The sequence below is a fragment of the Neospora caninum genome, chromosome X (assembly GCF_000208865.1).
Source record: "Neospora caninum Liverpool complete genome, chromosome X".
NCBI classification, from domain to species: Eukaryota; Apicomplexa; class Conoidasida; order Eucoccidiorida; family Sarcocystidae; genus Neospora; species Neospora caninum.
Window position 1 is genome coordinate 6549840 of NC_018396.1, and position 13355 is coordinate 6563194.

General features: G+C 61.1%; 2 protein-coding genes across 2 annotated transcripts; both read right to left on the bottom strand.

The window, feature by feature from the left end:
- Window positions 1–813: 813 nt before the first annotated feature.
- Window positions 814–5573, bottom strand: NCLIV_052490 (uncharacterized protein; the record flags this gene model as incomplete). Its single annotated transcript, XM_003884802.1, has 3 exons — window positions 814–1329; window positions 1751–3035; window positions 3223–5573. 3 exons carry the CDS (start codon window positions 5571–5573, stop codon window positions 814–816), a joined length of 4152 nt encoding a protein of 1383 aa, XP_003884851.1.
- Window positions 5574–9759: 4186 nt separating this feature from the next.
- On the bottom strand, window positions 9760–13033 carry NCLIV_052500 (hypothetical protein; the record flags this gene model as incomplete). Its single annotated transcript, XM_003884803.1, has 9 exons — window positions 9760–9843; window positions 10284–10355; window positions 10890–11010; window positions 11319–11440; window positions 11839–11924; window positions 12091–12123; window positions 12352–12504; window positions 12637–12753; window positions 12922–13033. 9 exons carry the CDS (start codon window positions 13031–13033, stop codon window positions 9760–9762), a joined length of 900 nt encoding a protein of 299 aa, XP_003884852.1.
- Between the last annotated feature and the right edge of the window lie 322 nt (window positions 13034–13355).

The following is a 13355-nucleotide window of genomic DNA, read 5'->3' on the forward strand; positions in this document are numbered from 1 at the left end:
ATGCACAGATCCAGTGACTCGACGGGGCTTGCGGTCCGCGCAGATACCCAGGCCAGGCAGGAACAGATGCCTTGGGACCCGACCTCGAGCCACAGTGCGTCGACTCTTACACGAGACAGAGTGCCACATACACATAAACATATATACATATATACATACATATACATATATATGTAGGCTCCTGGTTGCATATGCATGCACACAGAACGGCGTACACCACATGCTTGTAGATGCTTAAACAGGTAATGTATTTCCGACAGGATGCGAAGGGACGTGCCTGGGCGTAGGTGCTTTGGAGAATCCTTGACTTTGGGTACATACAGAAGAAGGGGAAAGCGCATGCGAGAGAGAACGAGAAGAGCGCGCCGAGTCTTTAGCGAAGGGAGACTCCCCACATCCGCGCGTGCCGTCCCTGCGTCTCTGCTTGAGGGTGCGTTGGGGCTTCACGCCTCCGGAGGGGACACGCGTCGAGCGAAGAGACAAAGAGAGACACGTCCAGATATACCGTGGAGGCACACTCAGTTTCGATTTCCTTCTTTTATTCCAGGCGAAGGCCACGCGAGAAGTGCGCAGAGACACTCCGTCGCAACCTCGCCCTTTTGGCTCTTTTGAATCCGTCATGCAGTTGGGCCTCCAGTGTTTCGCCTTCCTTCTCTGCGCCCGGGATTGTGCCCGTTTCTCAGCCTCGCGACTATGCCCGTCCGTCCTTTCTTCTTCCACTGTCTTCGTCGCTCGGAGGCCGGGCGCCTCTGTTTCTCCGCCCCTCTCTTTTGCTCTCCAGAGCGAGCTCGCTGCCCCTACAGCTTTCCACCTTCACGCCTTCTCTGCTCTGCTTGACAAGACTTCTGGGGCGCGCGGTTTCTGGCCGCTCCTCGGGAGATCCATCGTCGCCAGCGCATGCAGAAGCTTCGCTTGCACCGTGGCGGCGCATGCGCTCGGGAGAACCGAAGCCTTCAGAAATCCGTCAAAGACGCTGCCGTAGGCGGCCAGCTGCTTGAGATCCGCCGCCTCCGTGACGCGCTTGGTGTGGACGTCCAACAGGTCGAGGTACGGCGCAGTCCAGAGCGAGGCAGGGGGCGAGGGCGTCTGAGAGAGAGCCGAGAAGACGCTGCCCAGGCAGTTTGTCTTCAGATCGGCGAGCATGCAGCAGAGGGCAAACTTGTACAGAGGCAGGGCCCCAGCTGCGGGGCAGTCTGCGTTGATCGGCGCAGAGGGGAGTGCATGCGCCTCAGCAGGCGCAGCCGATGCGGGAGAGACGCGGCCAGTGGAGGGCCGAGGCGCGCCCGCCTGGACAGCGTCTGTGAAGGCGAAGGCGTTGGAAGTGCCCAGCTGCGCGAAAAAGAGACAAGACACGAAAGCCAGGCTCGACACGTGCGTGTGTGCGGTCTCCCGAGTTACGCCACACGCAAGCGGGGAGCAAGCCCCGCTGACACAGTTTTCTCACGGGGGACTGCAGCGGCCTCGTCACTCTTGACACGCAACACAGGTGTGCGGCACATGCGGATTCCCCGTTGCGCGGTGGTCTTCTCGTCCGTCTTTTCCCTTCCAGGATCCCTGATCGGTGAACCACTCCTTTCTGACCGTCTCCCTTAACCCGACCGCCTCTGTTGTTCACCTGGCCCGCATGTGCACAGACGGACCTTGCAGAGCCTCGGTCTCGGTTCTTCTCTCCCGACCATCCCGGCCCTCGCCACACGCATTCGCGGGTCCCCACACCAAACATGGGGCCGAGCATGAAACATCGCCTTACCCAGCCAGGCGACGCGCTCGACTCTTCGTCGTGCGGCGAGGTTGTCGTCGTCACGCTCGCAACGCGGGCGGCTCCACCTGGACCTCCTTGCGACTTGCCTCGTTCCTCCAGCGCAGATGTATGCACAGCTGGAGCCGACGCGGTGAAAGAGACGGTTGGTTCCTCGGCGGGGCGCCACGCCTGCGGGTCAGAGGTCTCTGCTCTCTCCCCCGGCGCGTCGGGCTTCTCTGGGGCGAAGGGGGAAGCTGAACCCCCGGTCTCGTCCCCTTGGCCTCGCTGTGCCGCGCCACTCTCTCCAGAAAGCGCAAACGCGAACGACGGCGAGGACGAGAGGAGTGCGGACAGGAGCCGTGGATGGGCGCGCTGGCTGTCGCTGGGGGCGTCGGCGGTCGGCGCAGGAAGGGCGCGGAGTTTGCTGGTGAGAACAGCGAGAGAGGCGTCTCCCTGTCCCCCCGACCCAGCTCCGAGAACACCCAGAGGCAGGCATGCAGAAGAGGACGAAGCGTCTGTCGCGACGCGCGTCGTGGCCTCAGTTGGGGAAGGCGCCGGGACGAACGGGCAGGGAACCCCTCCTGCACACATCTGACCGTTGTCGAGGACGGGCGAGAGTGCACCACTCGGCGCCTTTGTGCTGCCAGCCTCCAGGGAACTCTCCACCTCGAGTCCAGAGTTTTGCGCCGGCGCCTCTCGAGTTCCCGAGACGCCGTCGCCGAGCAGAGGAGAGAGAACCTGGGAGAAGGCAGAGGGAGAGAGCCCAAAGAGTGAGCAGGCGGGAAGCGAAGCGAGGGACGGGAAACCGAGGCCTCGGAGATCCTCTCCCTCGCCGCTCCCTGCGGAAGCGACCGGTTTCGACGCTCCTACACACTGAAGGGGACTGCATGCAGGCGTAGGCGCTCCACTGCATGCGTTCGCCACGCCACCCAAGGCAGGAATCGGGCCTTTGCCGTTCTGGCCCGCCTCGCTTGTCAGACTCGCGGCGCGCTGGAAAGACGCCCCTCGTGGGAGTCTTCGACCGCGCTCGCAGTGGGACAGCGCACGCTTCGCCGAGCCGCCAGCTCGCCCGGAACTCGCTTTCTCATCCGCGACGGCCTCGCAACCTGGGTGCGGAGACACCGCCGCGAGCGGCGCGGGACTGTCGGGAAGCGTGGTCTTCTGCGAGGGAAGCTGGCGGTAGTTCTGCCGCTTGAATTCGACTGCGAGGTGGTGGGCTCCGAAGAACCCGAACTTGGACACAGAAAACCGCCGGTACGTCGTGCAGCCCTGTTGTTTCCACTGGGCAATCCAGCTGCGAAACGACAACACACCGCAGAATCCAGGCCTCGATCCGTCCAGCACGCACACACTTGCACACGTGGGCTTTTGCGAGTCACCCCCCCCCCCCCCGGACGCTCGGGCCCCGACTCGTGGACACCGAAGCGCCAGGGCACGGCACCCTTGCAAGGACTCTCGCAGCGTCACCCGCGTGCGCTCACCTTTGGTTGGTGAAGTCGAAACTGACGCGTTCCACCCTGGGCATACTCGCCACGAGTTCCGCCCAACTCATCTCGCGTTTCCCCGCTTTCTCCCCGAGGCACGGCCGTCGCCCTCCGGCGGCAGCAGTCGCGGCTCTCGGGCATCCGAATTTCGGTCGTCTCGCAGGTTCGCCTGGCGCCTCGCCTGCGGTGTCTGTACACCCGACCGGTCCGGCCGCTCCGTCCGCTCGGCAGCCGCCCGAGGGGCTCCCATCTGGGACTTGCGGACTGGCCATCGCGCGGCTTCCGGTCGCGTTTCCCTCGGAGCTGGGCATGTGGACACTGTCGCGCGGCCGCGCCCCGGCGGGACTCGCCCCCGGAACGGCGCCTCCGCCCGATTCGCCGTTTTGCCGGTGCCTGGAGACCATGAGGCGGCGGTGTTCAATCGCGAGCGCCCGCGCTCTCTCGAAGCCGTACTTCTTCGCGGAAAAATGTTTGTGGACAGGGTGGCGCTGCTCCCGCCACGTGGCGATCCAACCCTGGTTCCACCGGTCAAAGCACACTCCGGGGACATGTTCGCACTGGCGTGCTCGGGCCGCGAAATCTTCCGCCGGCGCGCCTCCAGCTGCGACGGCAACCCCCCTGCTCGCGCCGCGGGAGCGCCCTTTCTCGTTTTGTCGGCCTCTGCTTCCTCGGCCGCGCTGGACGGTGTCGAGATCGGCCGGCCGGCTGCCTCCCGCCGCCTCCGGGGTATGCGCTGACGGTCCGAGGCCGGTCTGGGGCACGTCCTGTCGCGGCGCTGGGCGCGGCGGAAACCGCTCGGCCGCGTTTCCGGGGCCACGGCGCAAGTCCGCGAGCAACCCTGGATTCTGGACGAGCGCGAGCGCCGCTGCCACATCGAGAGTCGAATCGCGATCCCTCGGGTCACCCGAGACAGGCTTCGGCGAGCCGAGCGGCGCTGCAGGAACGGGAGGGACCAGCGAACCGGGGAGACAGTTCAAGAGTAGAGACGCGCCAAACGACGCCTCCGGGGACAGGCGGGTTGGCAGAGCCGCGGACGCAGACGCGAGCAGGGCGGCCTCCAACTGGTGAACCGCAGACAGCGACTCGGCGGGCGCTCCCGCCGAATCAAGAGCGGAACGCGAAGGGGGAGCGGGAGAAGACAGAGAAGCAAGGCTGCCGGCGGGACTGTCTCCAGACGCGCCGGGGACAGCCGACTCCTGGGGGTTAGAGACAGGCGAAGAGCCTGGCGCAAGGGACAAAGCCAGCATATTCAGCAAGGCGCCAGGTGACAAGTTCCCCGACAGGCACGTCGAGTTCTCGTTGTTCGTTTTGCGGCGCTTCGCGGCGGACTCGGGAGAGAGCGAAAGCGTCGAAGAGGCTCGGGTGTAGCTGGAGCCCTGAGAGCAGTCCCGGAGCGGGCTTTCAAATGGAGAGGCGCCATCCAGGGTGGTTAGAAAGACGGAACGGACGTCGACGTTTACTGTCGAGGGATCGAGCGTGGGAGGCTCGGCGCTCCGGCAGCCGCCAGCGCGGCTCTCCGTCGCCACGGCCAACTGCTGCTCCGGCGCGAGGCTCGCACACGGCACGGACTTCGGAGAGACTCCGGCGAGGCGAGAGAGGGACGCGGGCGAAAACGACGACGTCGGGGTCGTGTCCGTAGACTCAAGCGCGTCTGAAGAGGGGCCAAGCGGCTGGGGTAGCGACAGCGCGTGCCGAAGCGAGAAAGAAGGCTGCGCTGACGCCAGGCGACTTGACACTGGGTCGGAAGCGGCCGCGGGGTGACGCGCCTGAGAACTATCGGCCTGGTTACTCGCCGAGGGCGGTCCACTCGCGCTCCCCGAGAGACGCTCCACACGGCCGTTCGCTTCGACAGTCCCTACTTGAGGTTCCTTCCCCCGGCGCTCTTCGGCGGCGAGGTTGTCCCCACAGGCTGGCCGGCGTTCTTCGACCGCTGTCGCCGTTGCGCAGTCTCCACTGAGTTCGTCCAGATGGGGCGCATGCACATCCTTGGGAACAAGAGAGTCTGGAAACGCGCGCGCATCCGCGCCACAGAGGGTGGAAGGCGACCGCGAAGCCGCCGCGGCGGTGGGAGGCAGGCGGGCAACGGTTCCCGCACTCAGAGCGTCCCAGCTTCCTGCCGCAGGCGTGATTGTGGAAGAAGGCCCGGAAGCATGTTCCTGGAAGGCGAGTGGCGTGCCGGTGCTTTCTTCGCAAACGCCCTGAGCGGTGGGCAGCGCATCCCCTGGCCGTGGACTAGCGCAACCTTGTTCGCCCTCCTCGGCGTGCAGCCGAGCGCCTCCGCGCTTGCGGGGACCGCGCTGCGGTGCGTTCCCTCCGAGGAGGACGCAAACGCCCGTTTGTTTCTGCATGCTTTCCGGATCCGAGATTGCGGTCGTTCTCCTGACTCTCTCTCTCGCGCCGAACGCGGCTGGCGCTGCGCCTTGTGCAAAGACCACGCGAGGCTTGTCCGTGTGCAGGAACGCGGTATGTCCAACGCAGAATTGAGCGCAAGCGCACATGGATCACTGCGACCAGTCCTCGTTTTCTCCCACAGATCGCCAGTTCCTCTGCCCTCGACGACGGATGGGCCTCAACGGCTTCTGGACCGCTACGCAGTCGCGTGCGTCGGCCAGTTCGCGGCAAAGAGTCCGCCTCGCTCTGTCTCGCCTTCCTCACCGGGCGCAACGACCGTCACACGCCTGTGCCTGGCCTCCGTTTTTTCGTCTTTGTAGTCAACGGTTCACTTTCGAGCGGTGCGGGGAGAACCGCGCGAGCGTTTTGAGTGTGTCTCTCGTCCCTCAACCACACGGACCGTCCGCCGAGACCTCCGCGCGGTTTCGCTGGCGCCCCCCAAAAAGCGCAAAGACACAGACGCGGCGGAACTGGGAAACGCGTCCGAAATCGGAACTCCCTTTTGGACAGGACTCACGCAAGTCGTCACAGAGAGGCGCCCGGCGAAACAGTTTACTGGAGAACCGCAAACTGGCCTTGAGTGTCCTGTTGCATGCAGCGCGCGCACGCGCGCAGACGTGACCCAGCTGGACGGGGGAACCCTGTGTGTGTAGTGCCCGAGGTTTGGGGCTGCCTGTGTGGAGCGGAAAACACGTGAAAACAGACGTCGATTTCGAGAGAGAAAAAAGATTCGATCCTAGAGACTGGCGGGGACTCTGGACGGACCGGAAGACAAAAGGCGGTGGGAGGAAAGAGGCCTCTATATACGGGGTAGGAAGCGGCTAAATCGGAGCGCCAGGCCTTCGTCAAAGGCATGCCGAATCCTGGACTGAAATCGCGCGGCGCCGACACCCGAGCAAGCGTGGCAAAGAGATTGCAGAAAACGGCGCCGTGAACGAGAGGATGTCAGGAAGAGTCGAGAGTTGAAAGAAATCGACCGTTTCAGGTCGAGGAAATACGTTTCAGAACAGAAAGGCGAAAGCGTTCCAACGGAAAAAGCCGCGCTGGTGCCGAACAGTCGCAGCGCACCGCAGCCCCGAACGATTCCGCTCTCTCTGGGGATAAATTCGCGGGCAGAGAGCGTTGTGCGGGGAAACCGATTTCCGACGGTTTCTGACATATGCACAGCGACGCCGAAGCAAGAGGCGCGTCCTTTAGGACAGCGCGTGACGCAGAAACTCGTGGAAGAAGCGCCGCCGTGACGCGTGAATGCAGTTAGTTGGCCTCTGTGTGTCTCTACATCGACCGCGCGCGCCGCTCCACAGGCTAGGAACTTCGATTCTGCGCAGAAACTGCGCGCAAGGGCGGTTGGAAAAGACGGGAAGACGTGAACTCGGCACAAAGCAACGAAAACTCGCACCTTCCGCAGCCGGATCGATGGCGTGTGGACGCACTTTCGGCAACGCGAACGCACAGAACCTACAGAAATTCGACAACTAACGGGATCCAGAAAGCACCCGCGAGGCGGTTCAGGCAGCCCGACAATCCTGTCGCGCGCGCGGCCCCGTCCGCGGACACTTCGCGCAGGGCTTTCTCTCGCTGTTCAAAGACACCAGCGAAAGAGATTCCGGTTTGCGTGTCGCCTTCCTGTGAAGTTTTTTCACGCGGTTGAGGCCCAGACCAACTAAGGAAGAGTAGAAAGGCGAAGCGGAGACCTCGGACGCGTTGAAGCGCCTCGGATTCCTCGGTCTTTCCCGCAGGCAACGGCCTTTGGGAACGCCCACATCGCAGAGAGCCGTAGCAAAACACATGCTATTTTATGCACGCGCGACATTGGTTCTCGGCACTTGTGCGCCGTGTGCTGTCTTTTTTGTCTGGGTGTCCTGCGTCGGCGCGCACGGTCGGACCTGGTGGAAATTACCCCGAAACGAATCGGCGGCAACTGTTCGTAGGAAACCCCACCTCAAACAGAAAACTGAAAAGAAGACGGCGGGATGCAACCCGGAGAAAGTCCAAAGAAAGCTCGCGCTTCCAGCGAGCGGCCGGGAGAGAGACCCACGGACCACCACGTCCCAGCTGAGCATCTAGCGCTGCCGTAGCCTGAACAGGAATCCGCCGAATCCGGTTGCAGGTGACCTCGTTCAGATCCTGCGGTCCCCGTTGATCGCAAGACACAACAGAAACAAAGAGAGAACGTGCTCGCAAGAACCGCTTTCCTGCGGCTGAAAAAGGCGGCTTCCCTCTGGCCGCCGATGCGTCCCAGGGATTCGGCCGCGGGGGGGACTGGGAACGCATGCCAGAAACGGGGGAAGTCCGAGTAAGACATGTTTACGGCGTCGGCCTCACCAAATAAGCAGTTTTTCGTGAACCAGCAATACGCTGCTGTCCTGCGAAGTCAGTCACTTCGACACTGCCGCTAGATCGTACTCAGCCCCTTGCAGGAACGCCCGTGTGCGGCGCGACGGGATGAACCCGTGATTGCACCCTAACGCTTTGATGGCAAAGACGTTGTCAGGAAATGCTGACGGGGCCTTAGAGAGAACCGCTGCTTTAGAGGTACAGATACGCTGGTGTTTGTCGATTCGACGGATTCACTGTATGTAGCTTGCTCTGCATGGATCAGCCGGCCTGCAGAAGTTCGCGGCGCTGTTTCTCGGGAACGAACTGTATACGCACTGAAAGTGCTGTGGCGATGTACCGTAGCAGAAACTGTTTTTCAGCGCGAGACATTTCTACTCGACGCTTCTTGCAAACCGAAAACACCGCAGAGAAACTGTTGGAGGGGAAAGCGCTCGTCGCCGGAAACACCAAAGACCCCTAACTCGAGGCTCCTGCGAAGAAGGAACAGCCTGCAAAAGGGTTGGGTTCTGCAGCAACGGGTGAGACGTGCCTTTGATACCGAGAGCCGAGCAGCTTGAGGAGCGCAGGACTCAATTTGTGAAAACAGGTCCGCGGCCGGCCTTCGCGATCGACGGGGTATTAAGAGGTGTCATCACAGCGGTGCACTTGTCAAATTGCGACTGAAAGGTCTCGGGGACAGGGTTCGCTCGTTTTTCGACAAATACAATCTCTTAAAACCGCACGCCCCCAGGCGTTCCAGACCGCCATTGTCTTTCACTGCAACCGAAACTCGGGCGTTTCCCCTCGCGGTACCCCACCTCAGCCCCCCTGCTCACGGGAACACGCGGCGAGATGTATTTGTTTCCTAGAGTACGCTCGCCGGTTTTGTCGTACCCGACTTCTGACGCGCTCCATCCTACCGGGTGTACATTGCATTTTCCACGACACAACACCGCGTTTCTTCCAGGGCCCACCGCCGCGGGCAAAAGCCCTGCGGCGGACGGGGTGGCTTTCTCCTTCAGAAAGAAGATGCTTCGACGAGCGCGAAGGCCGGATGAACGCGCTCTTCTTCCACGCGTCAGAGATTCGACAAAAGAGTTCACCCCGCTGGTTTCTCTACGGGTTAGGTCCCGGGGCGAAGACAAAACCACAACACGCGGAAGAGCGGGAACCATGCAAACACGCAGCTAGGCAGAAGAGGCGCGAAGCACTCCGCGTCTTTTCACATGCTCATGCTCAGTTGCCAAAAAACTGTCTCCTCTGGAGTGACTCTGGGCGGCAGTCCTCCGCCGTGGGTTTCTCGTCGGTCACATTTCCGGGAGAACCCAGGCGCGCAGAGGAACGCTTCTCGACTCTCCGCACACCAAATTGCCCACTCGACGGCATCGCTGCCTATCCCAGTGCCGGTGCGTTTCCTTGAGTGACAGCGCTTCTCCTGGGTTCCTGAGTCACACCGTGAAACTCCCATTCTCTGCACGTGGGTTCGGCGGTCTCCCGAGCGTACTCTCGACTTTCATTGCTTTTTGGAGCTTTCCGGTTCCTCGCCGTGAGCCGCCCTTCCCCTTCGTCCGTCGCTGGCCGCAACGCCGCTGCAGGCACGACCAGCCGAGCTGCAGCCGCCCCTGCGTCGCCGGTTTTGTGGCGCAAACTTGCCAGGCAGATATCGCTTTGAAGCACAGAAACTGACAGGTGAACACGCACGAAGCGCGAGACAAAACGACGGAAACGGGCGCCCGCGGAGCAAGCGAAAGGGGGGAGTGCGAGGAGAAGGGAACGAGAAGGAGGGACTTGAAAGACGGGGAACCTCTAGCACACGGGACCCGGCTAATACACGCGCTTCGCCGGCGGAATGTGCTCCATTTCGTTGTCCAGAGGCTGCGAGATGACCTGGCGATACGTCAAGGGAAACTGAAAAAGGGAAACCCAGATCCACACAGACAACAAACACGTGCCGGCGACTGTAGATTGAGCACGCGACAGGAACCGACAAACACACGACCGTCTACATAAAAAGAGCGAGCGAACGCGCGAAACAAACCCCGATCGAGTATCATGCGGGCTGTGCGTTGCGTCCCGTTTTCGTGTTCCTTCCTTTTCAGGAGTCGAGAAACCGCGCGGGACACGGCCTCCGTGCTGGGGGGACTGGAAACGCTGCCACACTTGGCACAACCTGGCAGGCAGCCCAGGTTGGCCTTTCCGAGTGGGGAAACATCGCTCTCGCTCCTCCACGCGCGGCACTGCAAACTACACACAGGGCGTAGCTCCACCCTTTTTTGGCTGTGCAGGCGCGGAGTGGGCGGCCGCGAGAGACGCGAAACAAAACGCGCGACGCCTGCGTGAAAAGTTACCTCGGCCTGCGCGACGTCCCGGTGTGTCTGCCACGACAACGTGTGCTTCATCCAGTTCTGGTCATCGCGTTCCTGCGAGCGCACAAAACGTTGGCCGCGCGTCACATCGAGAAAGCGCCTCTCCCTCCCCGGAAGCGACGAGCGCGCACCCTCGAGACACGACACAGCGAAACTGAGGATCCTTTTCGCTGGAAAAGATCGAGAGACCGAAGCGGTGCAAACACATTCATGCTGAGCTGAAAAGCGAGAGTTCCCGTAGGAACCCCCGCAGCGAGAAGACCGAGAAAAGAGATCGCTCTCAACGACAAGTCCGCGTGCACTCTGGTCTGTGGAGGATCCTTCCTTTCTGTCACCGTGGGAGAAAAAAAACAATCTCCTTTCTGTTCCTGTGCAACTCCACGGAACGATATACTCACGGACAGACAGAACCGTCATAAGCATAGATGCAAGGCGGCTGTTGCGGTGGATGTACATACACCAAAACCCACGCGAAGACACAGCTGCAAGCGGCGGATCGACGACGCGCGCGAGAGGACGGGTTTGAGAACAAACAGACGAGCCGCCATTCTGAAAACAGAAGGAGCGGCATGCACTTTTTCTTCTTACCTTGAAATCTTCGCGTGCATGCGCGCCGCGACTCTCCTTGCGGGCCTCTGCACCGACAATCGTCTGCACAGCCTGCGTCAGGAGATTCTGCAATTCCAGAGTCTCGATGAGATCTGTGTTCCTGCAAACCGGGGTCAAAACGAAAGACAGCGAAGGTCGGACCAACATAAAAAAAACATAAACGCGACGTGGCAGACAGAGACTGCGCAGAAACAGCGTACCGACCAAGCGAGACAAGCGCGAGCAGAGACAAAACGCGCATCTTCCATCGTCTCCCCCTTCCCTCCTGTTCCCCCTCTATACCGCCTCACGCCCTTGCCCAGACTCTCGCGCGCAGCCCCTTCTCCACAAATCTGCGATGTTTGAGCCTGCTCTCCGCCGTATGTACACCGCAGCATTCACGACCAAGAGGGAGATTCCCACACTCACCAGGACAGCGATCGGTCTTTCACACCCACATCTGCAAAGCTTTTTGCCACGTCCTTCATCATCTCCACGCCTTCTTTCAACACCGGGCCAGTGCGAAATACTGCCGCGTGGTCCTGCATAGTCTGGGAGCCATCGCCGCAAACAAAAGCGCGCACGACACGTGCACAACAGAGCACGGAGGGCCGAAAAACTTTGCGCTGAGGAACTGCATGCTTTGAAGAACGCGTTCCCAAGAGGGAACCAGATTAAGTTGAAAAGGCGCTCCTCGAGGAGCCTGCAAACTCTGAAAATCGCGGGAGAGTCTCCAGATGTGGAAAACAAAGAGTGCAAGTTTTCCAAACCCCAAGAGAGCGCGTGGCGGGGCGCCGCGAACCCACCCCCCGGTGGGAGGAAAGGGGAGAGATTTGTAAACTCGGGGGAATGGAGGAAACGCGAAGAAAGGTGAACCAAACGAAGGCGAACCAGGTTCGGAGTTCGAAGCGTCGGAGTTTCAGGAAGTCAACTGTCACCCGCGCCTCACCTTCTGCATGCGCTGGCGGATTTGCGCCGTACTCAACGGGCCGTTCGCATGGCGCACGCGATCCACCATCGCGAGCGTCTCGTCTCCTGGCACAGAAAAAAGGGGAGAACAAAGAACGGTGGATTTAGACGGAAACTCTTCGCGTACATTTTCCCTTTCCGTCGACACCGCTCCCCTCCGAAGAGCAGGGCGACAAAAGAACGCGAATCCTCTGCCTTCTCACGGCCGAAAAAAGCAAAGACGCGCACTCACCTGCGTTGGGAGGCAGCGATGGCGCCGAGGTGTCTGTACACAGAGTCAGACGCAAAACCAAGCAGCACATACCGCGTTCTCTCCTCCGAAGAAAGCGAAAAGCGATGCATGGAAAGCACCAGAAGCGACCGCATGGCAAGAGGGCGGCTCTCGACGCCAGATTCTGAGGCGGTCGCGTGTGTCTGAAACCGGCCAGAAAAGGAGCGAAGCACGAAGAACGGACAGGCCTCTCGACCATCTGTCCAGAGCACGGAGACGAACCTTTCTTGCACTCCTCAGCGATCGTCCGCGCGGCTTCACGGCCGAAGACGACGATGTCCAGCAGCGAGTTCGCACCCAGACGGTTCGCCCCGTGCACGGAAGCGCATGCAGCCTCTCCCGCCGCGTAGAGCCCGCGAACAATCTTGTCTGGGCCTGAGAGACAGAAACCCGCAGCGGCCGCATGCACAGAGAGACTGCAGTTCCGAGACGCAGGCATCGCGCAGCACTTGTTTTTCTCGGAGATCCTTTTCGACTCCAGAGACGCAGACAGAAAAACGCGCTTACCTCCACTCTTGGAACGCGAGGTGGTGAGAACTTGCGCTCGCCAGTTGGTCGGGATGCCGCCCATGTTGTAGTGGACGGTCGGCAGCACTGGAATCGGTTCTTTCTCTGCGTTTACCCCTGAAGAAAGGCGAATCGAAACGACAAATGGACCAGGAGAAACGAGCTGCAGGGGTGGAGTCTCGGACAAAAAAACGCGGGAAAAGGACAGTCTCGCACGCATCCGATTGAAGCAGTCTCGAGATAGTGCGCGGCAGGCGCGACGGGGCCCGCGCCTGGGATCCCCACCAAAAAGAGCAACAAAAACCATCGCGGCTTCAACAAAGCGACCGGCGTGGCCGTCGAAAAAAAAGAACGGAAGAGCGTCACGAGGTGAGAACGCCCGCGATGCGCCAAGCATTTCTCCAATCTCCACGCGGGGCACGCGAGGGGAGAACACGATTCGGTTCTTCCTGTCTCTCTCCGGGAACTGGCGAACTCGCGAGTGCGTCTCGACCCAAGACCCGAAGGCTATATACGCCGAAAAAGGACGACGCGTCTTTCAAAAGTTCCATGTCTCTTTTCAGATCTCGTGGCGAAACAGCTGACACTGGCATAAGGAAAAGACGATACCTCTTTCAAAAGAGACGAGAAGCGGTACGCCTGCCGCATGCCTGCGGTGTCTGTGTACACGCCACTCTCGACTCGCCAAGACGCGACCGACCCCCCCCCCCCCCAAATGG